The 25,289-nt window shown below is 37.3% G+C and overlaps 1 protein-coding gene across 7 annotated transcripts in view; it reads left to right on the top strand.

The window, feature by feature from the left end:
• Positions 1–25,289, top strand: part of AKT3 (AKT serine/threonine kinase 3) — a 362,334-nt gene that overhangs the window by 166,283 nt on the left and 170,762 nt on the right. For all 7 annotated transcript variants that reach the window (XM_050771497.1, XM_050771487.1, XM_050771516.1 and 4 more), the window contains one exon: positions 23,462–23,573. In XM_050771497.1, the coding sequence (XP_050627454.1) occupies positions 23,462–23,573 (112 nt within the window). The remainder of the gene's footprint in view (positions 1–23,461; positions 23,574–25,289) is intronic.

The following is a 25,289-nucleotide window of genomic DNA, read 5'->3' as shown; positions in this document are numbered from 1 at the left end:
TGTTATTGGTGTATAGGAATGTTTGTGATTTTTGCACATTGATTTTGTATCCTGAGACTTTGCTGAAGTTGCTTATCAGCTTAAGGAGATTTGGGGCTGAGATGATGGGGTTTTCTGAATATACAAGCATGTCATCTGCAAACAGAGATAATTTGACTTCCTCTCTTCCTATTTGAATACCCTTTATTTCTTTATCTTTCCTGATTGCCCTAGCCAGCACTTCCAATACTATGTTGAATAGGAGTGGTGAGAGAGGGCATCCTTGTCTTGTGCTGGTTTTCAAAGGGAATGCCAAGAAAGAGCCCATATAGCCAAAGCAATCCTAAGTGAAAAGAACAAAGCTGGAGGCATCATGCTACTTGACTTCAAACTATACTACAAGGTTACAGTAACCAAAACAGCATGGTACTGGTACCAAGACAGAGATATAGACCAATGGAACAGAACAGAGGCCTCAGAAATAACACCACACATCTACAGCCATCTGATCTTTGACAAACCCAACAAAAACAAGCAATGGGGAAAGGACTCTCTATTTAATAAATGGTGTTGGGAAAACTGGCTAGCCATATGCAGAAAACTGAAACTGGACCCCTTCCTTACACTTTATACAAAAATTAACTCAAGATGGATTAAAGACTTAAACATGAGACCAAAAAACCATAAAAACCCTAAAACTGTAAAACCATAAAAACCTTGGAAGAAAACCTAGGCAATACCGTTCAGGACATAGGCATGAGCAAATAATTCATGTCTAAAACACCAAAAGCAATGGCAACAAAAACCAAAATTCACAAATGGGATTTAATTAAACTAGAAAGCTTCTGCACAGCAAAAGAAACTATCATTAGAGTGAACAGGCAGCCTACAGAATGGGAGAAAATTTTTGCAATCTGTCTATCTGTCAAAGGGCTAATATCCAGAATCTACAAGGAACTTAAACAATTTTACAAGAAGAAAACAACCCCATCAAAAAGTGGGCAAAGGATGTGAACAGACACTACTCAAAAGAAGACATTTATGTGGCCAACGAACATATGAACAAAAGCTCGTCATCACTGGTCATTAGAGAAATGCAAATCAAAACACAATGAGATACCATCTCATACCAGTTGGAATGGTGATCATTAAAAAGTCAGGAAACAACAGATGCTGAAGAGGATGTGGAGAAATAGGAATGCTTTTACACTGTTGGTGTAAGTAAATTAGTTCAACCATTGTGGAAGTAAATTAGTTCAACCATTGTGGAAGACAGTGTGACGATTCCTCAAGGACCTAGAACTAGAAATACCATTTGACCCAGCAATTCCATTACTGGGTATACACCCAAAGGATTATAAATCATTCTGCTATAAAGACACATGCACACGTATGTTTATTGCAGCACTATTCACAATAGCAAAGACTTGGAACCAACCCAAATGCCCATCAATGATAGACTGGATAAAGTGTGGTACATATACACCATGGAATACTGTGCAGCCATAAAAAAGGATGAGTTCATGTCCTTTGCAGGGACATGGATGAAGCTGGAAATCATCATTCTGAGCAAACTGTCACAGGAACAGAAAACCAAACACTGCATGTTCTCACTCATAAGTGGGAGTTGAACAATGAGAACACATGGACACAGGGAGGGGAACATCACACACCAGGGCTTGTTGAGGGGTAGGGGGTTAGGGGAGGGATAGCATTAGGAGAAATACCTAATGTAGATGACAGGTCGATGGATACAGCAAACCACCATGGCCCGTGTATACCTATGTAACCAACCTGCACGTTCTGCACGTGTACCTCACAACTTAAAGTATAATAAAAAAATGTAAAAAACGTTAATACAAAAAAAGAGTGTTCAATTAACATACATTGATTGCTAAAAAAAATAAATAAATAAATAAGATCTCACACCATTGGATCAGAGTGAAGAGTTTGGGGTGAGGGCAAGAGGAACGGGGTATAGACCAAATTCTTGAAACCCTGGGCATTGGAAGACAAAGCTGCTGCAGGCTGAGAAAGACCCGTGCGACTATTGCTATTCCCTTTTTAGTCAGAAGTTGTTTTTTTCTTAAAGTAATAAAATCCTTCAGTATTTTTCTGACTGGTTGAAGAGGATCCCATCCATTGGAAGAAAAATTAAAGGTAATTTGCTTCCTAGATTATTGCTTTTATGAAAGGTGGAGGATGCAATGGAGATTGTTTTTAAAGGAAGACAGGCAGGTAGTTACCAGGTTCAGTAGTTTATATTGAGGACATAGAAGAGATTCCAGCATGACCACCTTCCTTTATTCCATTCTTTTTCCCTACTTCTTTTCCTCTGTATCTGCCTTCCCCCTTTTCTCTCTCACTCAACTTTTCCGAAGGTCAGCAATCAACTCTTACTTGTTGATAGGTGCTTAAGTAAGGGAACACTCTACATATCATTAGTATCACTCAATTATTTTTTAAGTACTTCTGACTTCTTCCTTGATTTTCTTTTCTACTCATCTCCAATAACAACCATTTGCACCTATTGTATTTTGAAGATTTCTACCTTGTGTGTATGAGTTTGAATTAAAGTAACACAAATTGGAAACATAGGAGTCGTCAAAATTAATGTTTAAATATACTTTTTAGGAAGTCTAAATTCTAATGAATATTTAGAAAGTTTTTATTGAGGGTTATTGTGTTCTCAACATTGCACCTGGTACTGAGGGGAAAAAAGGGAAATAAGGAAACCAACCTTTCTTTGAGCGTTACTATGTATCAAGCCCTTTCACATATGTTTTCTCATTTCATCTTCACCACAACATTGTGAGGTACGTATTATGCTCCCCATTTTAAAGAAACTCAGAGTGGTTATATGACTTGCTTAGGCCACTATTTGGCAAGTGGCAGAGCCCACAGCATGAACCCATGTCTAACAGAGTGAACCTAGAGTTTTGTGTTCATTTTCTTATTCCATAGATACAAGATCTAGCCCTTGGCTTTGAAGAATTTATAGTCTAGTAGCAAAAATATGCCACAGACCCTAGGAATTGGTATTTTGAGATGTTTTGCGGCTAAGTTCTGAAGTGAGTTTTGCTATTAATATATGCAGTTACAATTTAGGAAAAAGAGGTATCATTAAAGATGGGATCATCAAGAAAAGCTTCTTTGGAAATTGAGATTGATTGGAGAAATGGTAATATTTCAAAAGATAAAGTTACTTTCTAGGTAACAAGAATAGCATTAATTTGAAAAATTATTTCTGAGAAACTTTGGCTGAATTTCTTTTCATCTTGTCGAAGTAAGTGGGTATGAAATCCTCAGAAATGAATGAAAGCTCCAGATGGTATGTTATTTCCTTATCCCTGTATAGAGTGAAAAATGTCAAATGAGGAAAAAGAATAAGTAATAGGAATAAATATGGCATTTGAAATACTTAGCAGAATGCCCTAATCATGTCAGACATTGTTTTCTCGGGGCCACAGTTAGGCAGTAGCTACCCTGTGTGTTAGCTTACCTTGTGTTTTATTTGTAGTTTCTGTAGTAACATTGTTGTTCATCTTCTCTCCTAGTAGAATATAAAATAATTTTACTGACAAACACTCCATTTTAAAATCCTACCTGCAGAGTTTTTAAAATTTAAGCTAAATTTTAAAATTTAGAAAGCTTGGAAAGGGGTACATTATCTCTTTATATATTTAATTTTTAAAATTTGCCTTGTTTTATGTAGGGAAGTTGGAGCAGTGTGGATGGGAGGTGGCGGGTGGAGTGGAAGGATCACTGCCTGCAGCCTGTGGATGATAAGGCAACTGCAGTGTATTTACTGTATTTTTTTATGACCTTATTAAATGTATGGATTATTTTGGTTAAGTTGAATGTAGGTAACTACTTGATTTATTTGTTGATTTTTTTTTTTAGTGTGTCATTTTAAACTTAAATGTTTAGTTTCTAGAAAGAGGATTGTGTGTAATTAGTTTTTGAAATTGTAATTAGAAAGATGATTGTTTGCCCATTATATTTGGTGTTTTAATCCCATTTTATAATTAATACATCAGAAATTAGAAGGGCAATTAAGGAAGTAAGGGAAGAAAATTAACATTTTTAAAGAGCCTGCTTTTTACAGGGTGTTTTATTTGTGTAATTGCATTTTGTCATCACATGAAAAACATGTAATAAATATTACTTAAAGGAAAAAAAAACTAGATAATGAATCTGAGACCTAGAGAGACCAAAAACCTTTCCCAGAACCTCAAAGCAAGTACATGGCAGAACTGTGATTTGAACTCTAATCTAACGCCTGGTTTGAATGTGTTTAGTCATATATGGGGTTCAGAGATGACAACTCTCTTCACGTAATACATAGTCAGCACCCACGGAACTTTTGTGCTATGCCGAGTGTCACCCAGTGGGTTAATAGTGGACCCTCATTGTTGTCAAGAGTTGTATTATATATAATAGCGATACTTCTTTCTGCTAGAGCAAAGGAACAAATATAGATGTGGTAGATGGGTGGCTGATAAATTTGATAGAGTTTTATTATGTAATGTTGAGCCAGTCACTTAACCATCCTGGGACTCAGAATTTTGTCATCTGTAGGGTGAGGGAGTTAGAGTGAAGGATCTCTAAAGTCCTTTCTTCTAAATTCAATGGTTTGCCTATCAGCAGCAGATAATAATTTCTTGAAATATTGAGTATATTGAGGAGTAGTATAGTAATAAATTACCACTTGTTGAGTACCTTCTGCCTCGTACTTTACATACATACATATATGTACATACATACACATACATGTGTGTATTAGTAAGATATATTTAGTCTTACTAACATCCTTGGAGGACAAACAGTCTATTTTATAGCTGGAGAAACTAGGCTCATGGAATTTCCCAGTGGCAAGCAATTCTTTCAGAGATGGAGCTGGGAGATAAACCCGCAGCTTTCAAGTTTCCAGACCAGTTCTTTTTCCATGTTCCTACTTAACTAAAGGATCTCTGACTACCTTACATTAGGGCCTTGAGGTGAGAGGTTTTCTAGTGTGGGCAATTCGGAAGATATGGGTTTTCCATGCCTCTAGACTAGTCTTTCTGTCCGTATCGTGGATCAGATCTTGTCATTCTTGACTAGTACATGAAGATGTATTTGAGAGCTTTTGGATAATTCCATTTAGGGACACAGCACCTTAATGTAGATGATTCACTAGTATGTGAAAATTTCAGCCTTGCTTTTCCAACTAAGTCATAGAAGCCATAGGGGAGACACTGATTTTCTTAAGAGGCAGAATCATCTGAATATTTGCCGTAAGTTATATAATCATTGCATTTTTAACAAATTGAACTTGAGGGACGTGTTTTGTTGCCTCCTCTGAGTTGATACATGCTAAATTACTGGCTTTCTGATTTTTTCACCCCTTTATCTTTATTTTAATTTAAAAGCATTTATTATACTTTGAGTAAAGTTAAATGAGGCCTAAGGCCGCGTTGGGAGGAAGGACCTTTAAGCCTTGGAATTTAGGAAAGATATAGAGGCGTTCTTTTGGATTGGAAATAATACATAATCAAGCAGATGCTAATGAAAAAATGAAATGCAGGGGAAGAGAAAAGAGACTAGGGTGCCTGTTTGGAAGTTTTATAGAGGAGAGTACATTGCCCCTTTATTACAATAATGTTTCTGAACTATAATAAGGTCTTTCATTGCAAGTTCAGCTTTTTTCATTCATTTGTTTTGTGCTCTGCTTCCTCTGTTACTAATTGTCAGCACAATAGTCTTCCAACTATGAAGTCTCAGTGTCCTTTTGGACCAATTTGTCATTGTCTTTCTCCCTCACCCCCCAACCCATGCACTCAGAATCTATTACTATGGTTGCATTTTTAGACATTTTTAATGTTTTAAAATGGCACTGCTTTTGAAACCTGCCAGAATAGTTCATGATAACTGAATCATCCAACCAGCAACAGTTATTGCTTCCAAAAGCACACTGATAAAGTTTCTGTCTCTGTGGGGTGTTCTTATAAGATAATTAAAAATAAACATCTAATACTCTTTACAGCATTATTCCATATGCATTGTTTCCTTTGAACTTCACCTTAGTCCTGTGGAACATTTTATTAAAATATTTGTGTTAAACTATTATTTACAGATTTACTGTTTGCCTCATAAATTGTTGGATATTTCTGTGCCTCTAGGAAGTTCCATCTCTATTCTTTACTTATTGATGAGTCTTTATTTTTATCGACAGATTATTTTATTATGACTAAGGAATCAGCAAAGTTGGCTTAGACTGACAAGCCTGAACAAATTCCGATATTAGACTCCTGGCAACTTTAGTTACATGTTAATTCATGTTAGGTTTTTAACATTTTGGCCAATGAACACTTTAAATGTGCTCTCAGCCTTGTTCCAATAATCTGGTATTGACAGAAAGACATTATTCAAATAAAACTTCTATAAAGAAGTCCTGAAGCAGTATAATAATACTTGACAGCTTATCTGTCACTTACAGAACTTTGTCTTATCATGTGATCAGGGCTTGTTGGTGCTTTTAAATATTATGTCAGTGAAGATGGCAGCTATTATTAATGCATGAATACTAAATAAAAGATTGGTCAGTTTTCTTTGGGAGAAAACATATTTCAGTTCTCTGTCACCTGTTTGTATCAATTTATTTGCATAAAACTAGAAAGTGAAATACAGTTGACCCTTGAACAGTGCAAAGTTTACCCTTGTGTAGTCAAACATCCATGTTCTAACTTTTGACACCCCCAAACTTAGCTGCCAATATCTTACTGTTGCCCAGAAGCTTTACCAATAACCTAAACAGTTAATTGATACATATTTTGTGTATTACATGTACTATATACCATATTCTTATAATGTAAGCTAGAAAAATGCTATTAAGAAAGTCATAAGGAAGAGAAAACACATTTGCTGTTCATTGAGTGGAAGTGGGTCTTCATCCTCATTGTCTTCATGCTGAGTAGGCAGAGGAGGAGGAGAAAGAAGGCGTTAGTCTTCCTGTCTTGGGTGGCGGAGATGAAGAGATGTGGAGCAGGAGGAGGAGAGAGAAGGCATTGGTCTTCCTGTCTTGGGTGGCGGAGATGAAGAGATGTGGAGCAGGAGGAGGAGAGAGAAGGCATTGGTCTTCCTGTCTTGGGTGGCGGAGATGAAGAGATGTGGAGCAGGAGGAGGAGAGAGAAGGCATTGGTCTTCCTGTCTTGGGTGGCGGAGATGAAGAGATGTGGAGCAGGAGGAGGAGAGAGAAGGCATTGGTCTTCCTGTCTTGGGTGGCGGAGATGAAGAGATGTGGAAGAGGAGGAGAGAGAAAGGTGGGTCTTCCTGTCAGATGAGGATGTGGAGAGGAGGAGGAGAGAGAAGGCATTGGTCTTCCTGTCTTGGGTGGCGGAGATGAAGAGATGTGGAGCAGGAGGAGGAGAGAGAAGGCATTGGTCTTCCTGTCTTGGGTGGCGGAGATGAAGAGATGTGGAGCAGGAGGAGGAGAGAGAAGGCATTGGTCTTCCTGTCTTGGGTGGCGGAGATGAAGAGATGTGGAGCAGGAGGAGGAGAGAGAAGGCATTGGTCTTCCTGTCTTGGGTGGCGGAGATGAAGAGATGTGGAGCAGGAGGAGGAGAGAGAAGGCATTGGTCTTCCTGTCTTGGGTGGCGGAGATGAAGAGATGTGGAGCAGGAGGAGGAGAGAGAGAGGCATTGGTCTTCCTGTCTTGGGTGGCGGAGATGAAGAGATGTGGAGCAGGAGGAGGAGAGAGAAGGCATTGGTCTTCCTGTCTTGGGTGGCGGAGATGAAGAGATGTGGAGCAGGTGGAAGGGGAAGGCAGGAGAGACAGGCACACTTGGTGTACTATTATTGAAAAAAATCCATGTGTAAGTGGAACTGCGCAGTTCAGACCTGTGTTTTCCGAGAGTCATCTGTGTGAAGGTTATTAGAAAGAAAGAAAACTTTACTTCCTTTCATTAACAACCAACATCCTAAAAACAGTATGTGATACAAAAAGGGACATGAATTTGGAGCTAGAAAACCTGGATTTGAGACTCAGTTTTACCACATTAATGGCTTGATGATTTTGAATAAGTGATTTAAACATTAAATAGCTTCTTTTTAAAAAAATTTTTGAACTGGAAATGACCATACTTTAGAACTCAACTGAGAGGATTAATTGAGAAATAACATATGTGAAATCTTAATGTAGTGAAGCAATTGATAATATGCTAAGATAATTATTTAGTAGTTACTATTTAAAAAATAAATTTTGGAGAAAGATATAATAGAAAGCAAAGTTTTCCTACTGATTTAAATTGGCAGAGATTTAAGATGAGATTTTCCCCCTTATTCTTCTAGAGATCAGTGAATAAACTGATTCTTTTACCTTAGTTCATATAGCTTGCTATCAAACCAGATTTTAAAATGAAGGGTTTTTGTTGTTGTTGTTGTTGTTGCTGTAGTAAATACCCAAGAGGCTTCTTTATGTCTGTGGTTGGAAGCATCTTTCAAAGCCAGGTTACCTTATTTGGAGTCAGAATTCCTGAACGCAAGTAAAACACATCTATACTTTCCCCTTACAGTTTAAAGAAGTTAGAGAGTGCTTTCCAACGAGATCACTATTCAGTGCCTAGGTTACTGGCTGATATGCTGTGGGTACCTAACAAATATTGTGTAATTAATGTCTAGATTTACTATGGAAAAAAATGTGGAAAATAAAAACATAACAGAAAGGTCTGAGCCTAAGAGGGCAACTCCATTTGGAAGTAGAGGCCCTAAGAAAAACTAATGAATGGTATAGGATGGTAGTAAAACCAGGCAAGTCAGTGTCATGGAAGTCAAGGAAAAAGGACTCAAAGGATAGAGAGCCAAGAACATCAAATGCTGCAAAGAAATGAAAATGAGAACAAGAAAATGTATCTGATGAAAAAGAGACTTCAGTAGAGTGGTAGAAACCAGAATTTAGCTAATTGGTTAAGGCATAGGTAACAATGGCCAGCTTTGTAGATTATTTTGAGTGATTTACCAGCAAAATGAAGGAGAGGAATGGGGCAATTAGGGGGAAGAGGAGCAGCATTTAATACAAGTGCTTTAAAGACTGACTTTGAGGCTGGGCGTGGTGGCTTATGCCTGTAATCACAGCATTTTGGGAAGCAGAGGCGGGCTGATCACCTGAGGTCAGGAGTTTGAGATCAGCCTGTCCAACACAGTGAAACCCCGTCTCTACTAAAAATACAAAAAATTAGCCAGGCGTGGTGGCATGCACCTGTAATCCCAGTTACTCAGGAGGCTGAGTCAGGAGAATCGCTTGAACCCGGTAGGCAGAGGTTGCAGTGAGCCGAGATTGTGCCACTGCACTCCATCCTGGGTGACAAAGCAAGACTCCATCTCAAAAAAACAAAAAAACAAAAAAAAAAAAACAAAGTGACTTTGGATCTGCATCTTGGTCTTTGTATATGTTTATTGTTTATTTCACTGTGGTATGTAAGCACTGATAAGTTACTTTGAAGTTATGTGAGTAGAAATTGTCTCGTTGGTACAGATGGAAATCTCGAGGCATTTAAGTTGTAAGTTACTTGTAAGTGGGAGCTATACAGTGGGTACATATGGACATAAAGGTGGAAATAATAGACCCTGGGGACTCCAAAAAGGGGAAGGGTGGGACAAGGACCAGAAAACTACCTGTTGAGTACTATGTTCTTTATTTGGGTGATGAGTTCACTAGAAGCCTATATCTCAGCTTTATACAATATACTCATGAATCAAACCTGCACATGTACTTCGTGAATTTAAAATTTTTTAAAAAGTTGTATCATAGTCATATCTAATAAAACTAATCTTTAGTATTACCGAGTACAAATTCATATTCAGATTTCCCACTTGTTGCCTGAAACTGGTTTAGACCAAAATGTATTAAGGAGGACCACGCATTGCATTTGGTTTTTATAAATCTTTTAAGTCCCTAGTAGTCCAGCAGAGTATTAGAATACCCTCCTCACCCCACTTTTGGGTACATTCAGTTATTAAAGAGACTACGTCATTTATCCTATGAAAGTTCTCTCTTCTGGAATTCTCTGATTGTTTCTGCAAGGTGTCATTTAACTTTTCCTCTACCTCTGTATTTACTGTAAAATGAAGTTAGATCTAAGGATTCCATCAGATTCATATTCAGAATTTTTATCAAGATTGTTTCCTTGGTGAGTCTGTGTACTTCATATTGCGTTATGTCTAGAGGTACCTAGTATTTGGTTGACCAGCTATTAGTAATGCTATCGTTGTTCACTGGGTTATGGTAGTGACCGCGTCGTCTCTTCATTATAAACTTAAGTTTTCCTCCTGTGGTTACCAGATAATCTGTGGTTTGACATGTTGGCACTATGCAATATTTAGTCTTAATTTTTATTTACCAAATGATTTTACCATTGGTGATTTTTGCCTGAATTAATTATTTTATTAGGGGTAGATTATCTTTTAGCTGTTTTTTAACATGTGATTTCAGTTAGCCAAGGCACAGATAAATTGGGGCAATGTATTAGTCATTCTGTTTGTTTATTTATTTGAGACCAGCCCTGTTTAGGCATAGTACCAGAAATCAAATAGTATGGACCTTCCCCTAAGGGAATTTTCAATCTAATGTACATTCTTGTTGGATTGTTTAAATATTTTGTTATCAAATCCCAGTTCATCATGTTTCAAATATAAATAGCTTTTCTTAAAAATAGACCGGGCACGTTGGCTCATGCCTGTAATCCCAACATTTTGGGAGGCTGCAGTGGGCAGATCACGAGGTCAAGAAACTGAGACCATCCTGGCCAACATGATGAAACCCCGTCCCTCCTGAAAACACAAAAATTAGCTGGGCCTAGTGGTGCACACCTGTAGTCCCAGCTACTCAGAAGGCTGAGGCAGGAGAATTTCTTGAACCCAGGAGGCAGAGGTTGCAGTGAGCTGAGATCGCGCCACTGCACTCCAGCCTGGTGAAAGAGTGAGACTCTGTCTCAAAACAAACAAACAAACAAACAAACTCATAATTATTTTTCAGATTTTACCATGTTATTCAGTAGCATGTTATGTAATGAATGGTTAGATATCCTGTGTACGTCTGAATGATTTACTTCTGTTTCATGCATTATGACTATAAATAAACTGCTTATTCTGGTGTATGAGTACAATGGAGTTTTATGCCACTGTTAAATATAATGATGTAGATCTTTATTTACTGAAATGGAAAATACCCAAAACATATAATATCATCAATCATGGTTTCATTTTTATTTTTAAAAAGTGCTTAGGAAAGGTCTAAAAATGTATGTATTCAAACACTAATAATGGTTATACCTGAATGGTAGGATTATGAATATTTTTTTTTTGCTTATACTTATTTATGGGGTTTTCTGTATTAAGCATGGATGATTTATACAGTGAAAGTAAATCAAGAAATATGTTTGAAAGCCAACTTGCCCACACAACAATGTGAATTTACTAATGTCACCAAGCTGTGTACTTAAAATGGTTAAAATGGTGCATTTTATGTTATGTATGTTTTACTACCTTTTAAAAAAGCCCATGGCTATTATACTGGAAAAATTAAAATCAAAGCCAAAAAACCAACATGCCTAATTCCTTGAGTCCACTAGATTTTTGCATGCCTCTTATAATTCTTTTAGTAAATGATTTATGTCGTTTTTATATTTTAACTGTTGTCTCAAAATGACCACAGTATGTTTATTTGTAATTTCAGGTAGGCAAAAAGTATGCAAAGAACAGTTGTTCTAGAAGATTCTTGAGGTGTGTATTTGTTTAATTAGAGGCAGTATTCGGTAGGTAAACAAGATAGAGAAATATTGATGGGGAAAATACTGGCTCTGTAAATGTGCTTTTGGTAAATTATAGTATTTGTAGTGACCATATTCAAAAAAGAAAAATGTGTTAGGAGAAGTTCACATTAACATATCGTGACTTAAAATTCAACTCAAGTTCATAAATAGTATTTCATGTTAATTCCAAAGTGGTGGTTTATGATAATTAAAATGTCACAATTTGGAATGTGGATGATAAAGTGAAAAACATCTTCTAAAGGGAAATGTAATGTTGCTAATCCAATCTTACTCCCATTATTTGTTGAACCCCTTGTATTATGGAATAAAATGTAATAACTTTGTCTTCTCTCCTGTTGGCTTATGTGGAGAGAGATATGTTGAGTCTGGGTGATAAATAAGCAAATGGTTCAGACAGAAATAACTAGCAATGTGGAGTTGGATTGATGTGAGTCTGCAGATCACTTTTCTATTATTAGTAGTTGAACATTTTTTTAATCATTAACTTCATTGGTATTGGAGAATGTGAGAGCCAGCAGCGAAAGAGCCCAAAGGCTCTCTTGCCTTCCTTTCTGCTATCCTTACCACTTTCTTTCCCTTCAGCTTCTCATTCTAAACCACCTCTCATTACTCCTACTTGGAGAAACGAGTTATCAAGGATCAGCATCCTGCTAGGAGATAATCCTCATTCCTGTCCATCCCTATACGGTGGAGAGAACCAGAGACAAACACATTGGAGCCCTCACCAGCTCAAACATTATTATCAATTGAAACTTATCCTGGATTTCCTTATATGAGAAAATGTGTCATAGATGGGAGAAGGGCCAAGCACAGGGAAGGTATAGAGAAGGTATAGAAGAGGGAACAAGACAGTACTGTGGCTTTGATAGATGATTACTGATTTTTAAGGCACTTTTCCTAGCAGTATATTCTCTTCAGAAGAGCATGGGATTGGGATTGAGATAGACTTGGAATAAATCCTTATATAATGATTCACAGTTGTGTGTTTTGGGGCAAGTTATTTAGATTGCCTGAGTCTTTTAAATTTGCTCATTTATAAATTGGAAGGTAATAACACCTTTTAGATTTTTCCTTTGGATTAAATGAGTAACATTTGTACACCACTCTTTGTGCAGTGCCTGGAATGTAGTGATCGCTCCACAGTTATCTGCTGCTGGAATTGCTCTCTACCAGGACACCTGCCTAACCTAAGTCACCTTCGCTCAGTGGATTAAATGAATCTCTTAAAGGTTGATGTATTGAATCCTAAGTAGGTATTACGCTTTTTTGCCCCTAGAGAGTGAAAACATTAAACAAAAGATAGAAATGCTTTTTGTCCCATTCAAAGAACCTTCATGGTGTATCACACTTTTAAGACCTGAACAATAAACTTGATTTATAGTCATCGTAACTCACAGCCAGCATTATTTCATTCTGTGATTTAATGAAAAATGGAATCTATTATTATGCCTTTGTTTTTCACATTGGATGTTATTTTAGAAAGAATAAAATTAGTGTTTAAATGGCTAAAGAGGTTGGTTGAAATGAAACTTTTAAACATTTTAATAAAATCCAAAGAGATGATCTCTAAAAATTTTCTTTGGTGTATGTATTTCTTGATCTGACATGTTGCAGTCTTTCTAATTGGCTTTCAGGTTTGCAGAGTAATTACAGCTTTGAACAAACTTTGTCATCTGTGGCTCAGAATGGTGTAAAGTAAGCAGAACATTTAAAATTCAGTTTGTGGTTCATGTTGCTCAGGAGAGTTTAATTAGTGTATAACTATCTAATACAAGTAATGGTGTAACAAATAACACTGAGAAGTATGTTATAATAAAAGTTAGCTACCTGGCATTTTGTATAAGCACATTTACTTTACTGATAATCAGTTGGTTAATAGTTCTTAGAATCTCTATCCAAAGTTTCTACTTCTGATTATTTATTTTTTAAAATTTTAATAATTTATTTTATTTAACCCTATATATGCAAAATATTTTTTTATTATACTTTAAGTTCTAGGGTACATGTGCACAATGTGCAGGTTTGTTACATATGTATACATGTGCCATGTTGGTGTGCTGCACCCATTAACTGATCGTTTACATTAGGTATATCTCCTAATGCTATCCCTCCTCCCTTCCCCCCACCCCAAAATAGGCCCCAGTGTCTGATGTTCCCCTTCCTGTGTCCAAGTGATCTCATTGTTCAATTCCCACCTATGAGTGAGAACATGCGGTGTTTGTTTTTTCTCCTTGCAATAGTTTGCTGAGAATGATGGTTTCCAGCTTCATCCATGTCCCTGAAAAGGACATGAACTCATCATTTTTTATGGCTGCATAGTATTCTATGGTGTATAGGTGCCACATTTTCTTAATCCAGTCTATCATTGTTGGACATTTGGGTTGGTTCCAAGTTTTTGCTATTGTGAGTAGTGCTGCAATAAACGTACGTGTGCATGTGTCTTTACATCTGTGTGATTTATAATCCTTTGGGTATATACCCAGTATTGGGATGGCTGCATGAAATGGTATTTCTAGTTCTAGATCCCTGAGGAATCGCCACACTGTCTTCCACAATGGTTGAACTCATTTACAGTCCCACCAACAGTGTAAAAGTGTTCCTATTTCTCCACATCCTCTCCAGCACCTGTTGTTTCCTGACTTTTTAATGATCACCATTCTAACTGGTGTGAGATGGTATCTTACTGTGGTTTTGATTTGCATTTCTCTGATGGCCAGTGATGATGAGCATTTTTTCATGTGTCTATTGGCTGCATAAATGTCTTCTTTTGAGAAGTGTCTGTTCATATCCTTTGCCCACTTGTTGATGGGGTTGTTTTTTTCTTGTAAATGTCAGGATCAAATTCACACATAATAATGTAAATGGGCTAAATGCTCCAATTAAAAGACACAGACTGGCAAATTGGATAAAGAGTCAAGACCCATAAGTGTGCTGTATTCAGGAAACCCATCTCACGTGCAGAGACACACATAGGCTCAAAATAAAGGGATGGAGGAAGATCTGCCAAGCAAATGGAAAACAAAAAAAGGCAGGGGTTGCAATCCTAGTCTCTGATAAAGCAGACTTTAAACCAACAAAGATAAAAAGAGACAAAAAAGGCCATTACATAATGGTAAAGGGATCAATTCAACAAGAAGAGCTAACTCTCCTAAATATATATGCACCCAGTACAGGAGCACCCAGATTCATAAAGCAAGTCCTTAGAGACGTACAAAGAGACTTAGACTCACACATAATAATAATGGGAGACTTTAACACCCCACTGTCGACATTAGACAGATCAATGAGACACAAAGTTAACAAGGACATCCAGGAAATGAACTCAGCTCTACACCAAGCGGACCTAATAGACATCTACAGAACTCTCCACCCCAAATCAACAGAATATACATTCTTCTCAGTACCACATCACACTTATTCCAAAATTGACCACATAGTGGGAAGTAAAGCACTCCTCAGCAAATATAAAAGAACAGAGATTTTAAAAAACTGTCAGACCACAGTGCAATCAAACTAGAACTCAGGATTAAGATACTCAATCAAAACTGCTCAACTACATGGAAACTGAACAACCTCCTCCTGAATGACTACTGGGTACATAACGAAATGAAGGCAGAAATAAAGACATTCTTTGAAACCAACAAGAATAAAGACACAACATACCAGAATCTCTGAGACACATTTAAAGCAGTGTGTAGAGGGAAATGTATAGCACTAACTGTCCACAAGAGAAAGCAGGAAAGATCTAAAATTGACACCCTAACATCACAATTAGAAGAACTAGAGAAGCAAGAGCAAACACATTCAAAAGCTAGCAGAAGGCAAGAAATAACTAAGATCAGAGCAGAACTGAAGGAGATAGAGACACAAAAAATCCTCCAAAAAATCAGTGAATCCAGGAGCTGGTTTTTTGAAAAGATCAACAAAATTGATAGACCGCTAGCAAGACTAATAAAGAAGAAAAGAGAGAAGAATCAAATAGACGCAATAAAAAATGATAAAGGTGATATCACCAGAGATCCCACAGAAATACAAACTACTATCAGAGAATACTGTAAACACCTCTACGCAAATAAACTAGAAAAGCTAGAAGAAATGGATAAATTGCTCGACACATACACCCTACCAAGACTAATCCAGGAAGAAGTTGAATCTCTGAATAGGCCAATAACAGACTCTGAAATTGAGGCAATAATTAATAGCCTACCAACCAAAAAAAGTCCAGGACCAGACGGATTCACAGCCGAATTCTACCAGAGGTACGAGGAGGAGCTGGTACCATTCCTTCTGAAACTATTCCAATGAATAGAAAAAGAGGGAATCCTCTCTAACTCATTTTTTGAGGCCAGCATCATCCTGATACCAAAGCCTGGCAGAGACGCAACAAAAAAAGAGAATTTTAAACCAATATCCCTGATGAACATCGATGCAAAAATCCTCAATGAAATACTGGCAAACTGAATCTAGCAACACATCAAAAAGCTTATCCACCATGATCAAGTGGGCTTCATCCCTGGGATGCAAGGCTGGTTCAGCATACACAAATCAATAAACATAATCCGGCATATAAACAGAACCAAAGACAAAAACCACATGATTATCTCAATAGAGGCAGAAAAGGCCTTTGACAAAATTCAACAGCCCTTCATGCTAAAAACTCTCAATAAATTTGGTATTGATGGAACGTATCTCAAAATAATAAGAGCAATTTATGACAAACCCACAGCCAATATCATATTGAATGGGCAAAAACTGGAAGCATTCCCTTTGAAAACTGGCACAAGACCGGGATGCCCTCTCTCACCACTCCTATTCAACATAGTGTTGGTAATTATGGCCAGGGCCATCAGGTGGAAGAAAGATATAAAGGGTATTCAATTAGGAAAAGAGGAAGTCAAATTGTCCCTGTTTGCAGATGACATGATTGTTTATGTAGGAAACCCCATTGTCTCAGCCCAAAATCTCCTTAAGCTGATAAGCAACTTCAGCAAAGTCTCAGGATACAAAATCAATGTGCAAAAATCACAAGCATTCTTATACACCAATAACAGACAAACAGAGTGCCAAATCATGGATCAACTCCCATTCACAATTGCTTCAAAGAGAATAAAATACCTAGGAATCCAACTTACAAGGGATGTGAAGGACCTCTTCAAGGAGAACTACAAACCACTGCTCAGTAAAATACAAGAGGACACAAACAAATGCAAGAACATACCATGCTCATGGATAGGAAGGATCAATATTGTGAAAATGGCCATACTGCCCAAGGTGATTTATAGATTCAGTGCCATCCCTATTAAGCTACCAATGACTCTCTTCACAAAATTGGAAAAAAACTGCTTGTTCATATGGAACCAAAAAAGAGCCCGCATTGTCAAGACAATCCTAAGTCAAAAGAACAAAGCTGGAGGCATCATGCTACCTGACTTCAAACTATACCACAAGGCTACAGTAACCAAAACAGCATGGTACTGGTACCAAAACAGAGAGAGAGACCAATGGAACAGAACAGAGCCCTCAGAAATAATACCACACATCTACAGCCATCTGATCTTTGATAAACCTGAAAAAAACAAGAAATGGGGAAAGGATTCCCTATTTAATAAATGGTGCTGGGAAAATTGGCTAGCCATAAGTAGAAAGCTGAAACTGGATCCTTTCCTTACTCCTTATATGAAAATTAATTCAAGATGGATTAGAGACTTAAATGTTAGACCTAAAACCATAAAAACCCTACAAGAAAACTAGGCAATACCATTCAGGACATAGGCATGGGCAAGGACTTCATGTCTAAAACACCAAAAGCTATGGCAACAAAAGCCAGAATTGACAAATGGGATCTGATTAAACTAAAGAGCTTCTGCACAGCAAAAGAAACTGTCATCAGAGTGAACAGGCAACTTAATGGGAAAAAATTTTTGCAATTTATTCATCTGACAAAGGGCTAATATCCAGAATCTACAAAGAACTCTACTTCTGATTTTTAAAATTTAAATTGCCCTACCTTGCTTTGGGAATAAAAGGAAAATACTCTTTTAAAGAAGTATTGGCTAATCCATGTATTAACCACCATTTCCTTTAAGAATCATGTGTTTCTGATTCCTTATTGTGAACATGCAAGAACTCAGAAGTTTTTCTATTTACTTGATCACTGGTTTTAACATGGTAATTTAGAGTTTTAACTTTTTTGAATTTGGATTCAGCTTTTAAGTTATATTTGTTTTGTACAGCAACAAACCATAAGACATTGTAATATTCTCTTGGTAGTCATCCAACTACCACTTGAATATCTTGGTATACAGATTGAATGTGTTTGTAGAGTATTTCATACTGAGATCTATAAAATACAGGTTTATTTCTATTATACTATTTATTTGTAATTACACGTAACATTATTTTTGTTGGACTAGAGGGTTCAGAGGACCTGATCAAATCCTTTATATCATAAATGAAATAGTACTTTATAATTACATGGGTAGAGTGATTAGTAGTATGGTGTGTGCTATGAGCTCATAGAGTTTCCTATTCATTTTTGTGTGCCCAGCATTTTGCATAGTGCCTGGCCCATAACTGACATTTCATATATATCATTTGGTTCATGGATACTTAGCAAATTTAGTAAAAACAGTCAAGTTGTGCATAACTACTTAGTCATTATGTTACTCTTTTAATATTTTTCCAAATCACTGCATACATAAATATAAGAATTTTATTCTTTTCTAAGCCATTCCTTTTCAGTGATCTGCTTGAGAATGGTAGTTAAAGTAATGTCTTTTATTGTTTTCAGCAGCCTTATAAATTATGGTAATTGATATTTGGAATCTGATAACGGCACTTTAGCTCCTAAAAGTCTGGTGTTGAGAAGTTCTTTAAATTATAGCATTTAAACTTCATTTAGATATGGTGTTGAAAATATGCTTTTAATTCATGATAGTGCTTTTAAAGATGATGAACTTGAGGGCTTAGATGTAAAGTACTTTCAAAAGGATCACACCGCTGATTGTGTTAGAGCCTGGATTTGAATTTCTTATTCTGATTGCAAAGTCCATTATCTTAATTACCTTATATCACCATAATGGGAATCTGAAGTAAAACTGAAATAGTGAACCTCAGACTGGGCATTCTTTCTTTGCTTCTGTGCTGTATTTCTCTGTACCCCATAGTTCATTCTTGAGTATTTCTCTTGGGCACGCCTCTCATTTAAGTGTCTGTCCTCCATTCTTTACATTTAAAGCCAATCAGTTGCCCAGTCATCAAGTATTTATTATATACTCCTATGTCCTATCACTGTCCTACATGCTATAAGAAGAACTGTGCACACAATTCCTAACTTTTAAGTAAGTTAGCTCGTGAACTACTGGCTGGAAATTTAATAGAACTTTTGAAAAGAAGGATATGGGGAGTAACAGTTGGCTTCAAAGAGAATCAGACTGATGGGCAGAGTCAGTCATAGGAATTGGTTGGCTCTTTATTAGTACAAATTAGTATAATGTCTTTGGTATTTTAAAACTTACATCTTTCAAATGAACACTGTTTTTGCTTATTTCTATGGAATACTATATTTTGTATTTTTTAACTTTTATATTTCAAAAAGTATGTAATGCTGCTATACAGAGTTGAATTGTGATATAATAGATTTTGTGACCTGTTGATTCTACCACCTTTTCATTATTTTGCACATCCCCAGGTTCTCACTTTCCTCCATACCCTTTTTAAATTTCTTAGTTGATTATCGTAATTACTCCCTTGCCTTGCTCCCTTGCCTTGGATTCTCAATTCTTTTCTGTTTTCTTGCTTTGACAAACTTACTTGGTTAAAATACAGCCTTGCTTAAATTCATTACTCTGTGTTCCTCACCTGTACACATGCAGCTGAATATATTTGAGAGAAAATACACAAACCATGATCTCTGTTACTACTTTAAATTCTTCATTATTAAATTCAGGTTGGTCCTTCATCCTTCTTGGCCGTCATGGTAGATTTCCCTAGTCTGTCTGTACTTTGGTTTTCCCAGAGTGCTATTTCATATCTTTTTTTCTTCAAAGCCCGATGAATCCTTTTGCAACCTATTCCCGATGGCTTTATATCCTAATTCATTGAAAAAAAAAAAAAAACAGAAGCAGTGAGAAAATAATTTCTACCAGCTTTTACTTGCTTCTGTACTCCTAATTGCTTTTGGGCCCTTATATCTTCTCTCTTATTTCATTACTAAACTATTTATACTCCTGATTAGAGCTACCCCTTTACTTGTCTAGTAAATTTAATCCCTTCTTGCTTCTGTAGGAACATTGCTTTAGAAATTATCATTTGGTAGCATCAAAATTACCTTCTTTGTTGGATTATTACTACCAGAATTCATTCATTTGGAAAATATTTATTGAGTACTGTGTGTCTGGCATAGTTCCAAGTGCTAAGAATATGTGAATGGAGCTTACAATCTAGTTGAAAAGACAGTAAGCAAAAAAGATACTAAAAAACTTCATATCAAATGTTAGAAAACAGTAACATGCTATGGAAAATAAAAAATAGAGCAGGTAAGAGAAGATGGAGGGAGAGTCCTAGGTAAGGGGTGCAGATTGCAGTATTAAATAGGATGTTTAAGGTAGGCAGCTGTGTGGATGTGTGGGGTGGGAAGAGTACTAGGCAGAGGGCAAAAAGTTCTAAAGCAGAAAGAGTGTAGTGCATTGTTGAGGAAATGCAGGGAAGCCAGGGTGGCTGGCAGAGCAGCCTGAAAGAGAGTACTAGGGAAGTAGGTCAGAAACTTGAGTAGGGTTGGTGGGAGGGTCAGATCACATAGGACACCTGCTGATCACTTAAAGGCCTACTCTTCTATTCTTAGTGAACTGAAACACTGCAGAACTTTTTTGCAGATCTTCATTTTAAGAAGATTTCTGGCTGCTGTATTGAGAAGAGACTGCAGTGAGGGGCAGGGGAAAGCTATTCTAAGGTTTTTGGAATCATCAGGTGAGAGACAGTGATGGCTCAGTCTGAGGTAGTGGAGGTGGTGAGAAGTTATCAGAAGCAGGTTATGTTTTTAAAGTAGAAACACCAGGATTTGCAGGAGTGAATGTGATGTCAGAGAAGAGAGGACTTGAAGGGGATTCTTGGGTTTTCAGCTTGGGCAATTGAAAGGATGGAGGTGTCGTGTGAGCTAGAGAAAACCATAGTAGAGGTTGGCAGAAGGAGGAGCAGGGATGAGAGAGATCAAGAGTTCACGTTCGGACATGTTCAGATGTCTCCCAGAGCACAGTTTCGGTCTTTAGCTTCTATAGTCACTTAGCATCTCTAAACAGGAAGAATCTGGTTTTAGGGCAGCTGGGAGGTTTAGGCATTGGGCACGGAGAATCTGAACTAGAATTACAGCAGTGGAAAACCGGTTATGAATAGTCTCCCACTTACAGTAGTTCAGTGTAATGATGTCTTTTACTTTACCATGCTCCTGACAGCAATACACACTCAGTGGAAACTGTATTTCAAATTTTGTATTTTTGTCTTTTCCTGGGCTAGTAATTTGCTGTGTGATACTCCCTAGTGATGCTGGGCAGCAGCAGCAAATCATAGCTCGCAGTCAGCCACGGGATCACAACATGCACAGTAGATACTCTACAGTGTACTGTGTTGCCAGCATTTTTCTGGATGCTCTTATTTTTTGTGTTTTCACATCTCATGTCGACAAAACATCCATCTATGTGTAGTATTCAATACTGTACTACAAAACAGGCTTTGTGTTAGATGATTTTGTCTAGCTCTAGGCTAATGTGAGTGTTCTGAGCGTGTTTAAAGTAGGTTAGGCTAACCTATGATCTTGGGTAGTCTAGGTGTATTAAATGCATTTTTCCTCACAGTATTTTTGACTTTCAGTGGATTTATTGGAATGTAACACAGTCATAAGTCAAGGAGCATCTGTAATGACAAATAGTATAAAAAAGGAAGATCACTTTATCTTTCAGCCTAGGTGATGGAAAAATTATGCAAACCGGGAGGAGAAATGCATTTTAGGGGGAAAATACTGAGTTTGGTTTCAGGGGTGGTCCAGTAATTCAACCAGGTAGAAATATTCACTACGTATTTAGACATGTGTGTGTTAAAGTAGAACTCCGTGGTGAAAAATGTTTGGATTTTGATATTGGTAAACTGAGAGATGATTACTGAAAACATGAAAACTGTTAGAAAAGAAAAGAAAACTAAGCAGAGACCCTTGGGTGAATGATTTCTCTCAGTGTAAAGGGCCAGTAAAGAGCTAATCTGGGACTGGGCACGGTGGGTCAAGCCTGTAATCCCAGCACTTTGGGGGGCCGAGGCGGGTGGATCACTGGAGGTCAGGAGTTCGAGATCAGCCTGGCCAACATGGTGAAACCCCGTCTCTAGTAAAATTAGAAAAATTAGCTGGATGTGGTGGTGCATGCCTGTAATCACAGCTACTTGGATGGCTGAGGCATGACAATCACTTGAACCCAGCAGGCGGAGGTTGCAGTGAGCTGAGATTGCGCCACTGCACTCCAACCTGGGTGACTAGAGCGAGACTCTGTCTCAAAAAAAAAGAAAGAAAAAGAAAAAACCACAGCTAATCTGAGTAATGAATTGGAACTGTAAAGACAGAAATGGTGGTTGATAGTTGCTAATGATGGAGATAGGACACAGCAGATAAGCACTGAGAAAAGACTTGAAGTTTTCAATGGAGATAAATTAATTTCTTTGAAAAGAGCAGAGTCAGCAGACAACTCTACCCTATTTTTTTCTTGGTGTCCAATACCACTTATCCTTTAAAACCCAGCTCAGATATATGCCAAATAATAGTTAATGTTTGTCGAAAGCTTACAGGTCTCATATTATGCTAATATTACATGAGTTTATTATTCCTACGTCAATTCTATGATGTAGATACTGTTTCCCACTTAACTGTTGAAGACTAGAGAGTTAAATTAATTTGTCCAAGTTTGTATAGTTAATGGTATGAAAATATAATTGAATCCAGGCACACCAGTGTCAGAATCCATACTTTTAGGCTCATGTTCTTTGACATCTTCCTAGTTATTCACTAACAGAATTTAATCACATTTAGACTGACTAGCTCTCGGGGCTGTGGATAGTAAGAGTTGCAGGCAGTTTATATTGTCAAAGGGCTTATAATCTAGGTAAGGATAAGTGATATTTGTAATTTTCTTAAAATGATAAGTAATACTGTAAGATAGTCTATGGTAAGTGACAAATGAGGGATATGGTAATAAGTAATGAGAATTGAGAGGATGAAATGGCCAATCTAGGGCCAGGTGTTATGGAAGGTTTCATGGAAGGAATAATGTTTGATCTGGACCTTCAAGGATCAGAATTATTGTGACTGCAGGTGATGCATATGGATAGAGATAAAATAAGTGGGGGAAGTATTTCAGATAACAAGAACAGCTGGAGCAAAGGCATAAATAGAGGAAAGGGTAAGATGTGTTTGGGGAAAATTATATAGTCCAGTTGAGGTGGTTAATGTGGCCAGAATGGGTGAAGGATTGGAAAGGAAGACTAAGGTCAGGTTGTGAATAATACTGAGTGGAGATCCATAGAAAGCTGTGAGTTCACACTGGGTTTTGTTTAAAATAGAGCTCTGTAGTTCTCAATTATTTACTTCTTGGTTTAAATATATCCATATTTAAAGAAACATTTTATTTTATTCTTAGAATGCCAATTAATGAAAACAGAACGACCAAAGCCAAACACATTTATAATCAGATGTCTCCAGTGGACCACTGTTATAGAGAGAACATTTCATGTAGATACTCCAGAGGAAAGGTAAGAAATTCATTTGTTTTCATTTTGTGAAAAAGCAACATTTGTGAAAAAGCAACATTTGTGAAAAAGCAACACTCCATCTAATGTATTTGTGTCTGACTTTATTATTTGTAAATATATGTAAATATATTTTTTAAATGCTATAGTCTCTAAATTCTTGTTTCTGGCATAATACATGAATAACGGTGGCTTACAAAATAATATTTAATACATCAGAACCTCTGGGCATGCTAGAAGATATACTTTCAGAGAAACAGAACATTTAAATGTTAAAATATACATTTAAAAAGACATTTTTGGCCTGGCACGGTGGCTCACGCCTGTAATCCCAGCACTCTGGGAGGTCAAGGCGGGTGGATCATGAGGTCAGGAGATCAAGACCATCCTGGCTAACACGGTGAAACCCCGTCTCTACTAAAAAAATACAAAACAAATCAGCTGGGCATGGTGGTGGGCGCCTGTAGCCCCAGCTACTCAGGAGGCAGAGGCAGGAGAATGGCATGAACCCGGGAGATGGAGCTTGCAGTGAGCCGAGATCGCACCACTGCACTCCAGCCTGGGCGACAGAGCGAGACTCCGTCTCAAAAAGGAGAGATATTTTTATAGCCAAACTACCTTTTTTAAAAAATTGTATGATTGTATTCATACTTGCAATTCTGAGGCTAGTGATAGCAAAAGATTGCAATTAACATGCCATTCTAAATTAATTTCAAGTGGCTGCGTGGAGCACTAGGTTGCTAAGGATTCTGAGATTGGGTCTAAGGAGCGGGAGGGAGGATTAATTAACATTGACTGTCATTATTGCTAAAGTGGGTAGTGACAACACTGTAGTAACCAACTCATCAACTTCATCGGGTCCACGTTTTTATCCTCCTGATCTATCAGTTTTTACAACTACTTCCCAATTCTATATCCGCTCACTCTGATACTGAGTTAGGTCCAGGTCCAGCGACCACAGTCACAAAACCGTTATCCTGTACATGTTATATTTGATCCTAATCAGCAGCTTTGTGAAGTTAAGTCTTATTAGCCTTATTTGCCAAATGAATACATTAAGTTTTAACAGTCTTGTCTAAAATTTTAATAAAAGCACAATGGTAAAGTATTATTTTAATAACCCTTTTGATCAGTAGAGTAAATGGTAATGTATGATTGATTAAGAAATATAGAAAAGAGTTAAGCATTGATAATATTTTCTTTTGTGTACTTCCAATCTTATTCTGTGCAGATGTTATTAGGCCTTTAGTATATATACCGTTCTGGGTATGGGTCCCCGAGCTCCACCCCTCCCCGCATACCCTCCCCTCCCTGTACACCCTCCCCTCCCCACCATTGGTCCTGGGCCTTTTCTCCCTTGATAATTAATACTGAGCTTTCAGTTTGTTGATATGTCCACCCATAATCCATAGCCACTAAGTTGGGCTAATTCCTATGTATCTTTTCAGTTCTGAACTTAAAATGTTATTTTTCCTACAAAACCTCTGACTCTTACAGACTAGGCAGGTTCCCCTGCTAGGTACTTAGATATTTTCCTTTGTACCTTTTCTATCAATATATTATAACTGTAATCCTTGTTTGCCTTTCTCACTAAACTTTAAGATTCTTGATAGCAAAGATCATGGCTTCCTTGCTCATTTAAAAAATCTTAACACAGAGTCCATGGCCCAACACAGTATTTATTGACCGGCTGGATGAATGGAACTTTTCCCATGTCAA

This window comes from Macaca thibetana, chromosome 1 (assembly GCF_024542745.1).
Source record: "Macaca thibetana thibetana isolate TM-01 chromosome 1, ASM2454274v1, whole genome shotgun sequence".
NCBI lineage: Eukaryota > Metazoa > Chordata > Mammalia > Primates > Cercopithecidae > Macaca > Macaca thibetana.
Note: the sequence above shows the minus strand (reverse complement) of the source record. Positions and strands in the feature narration are given on the sequence as shown.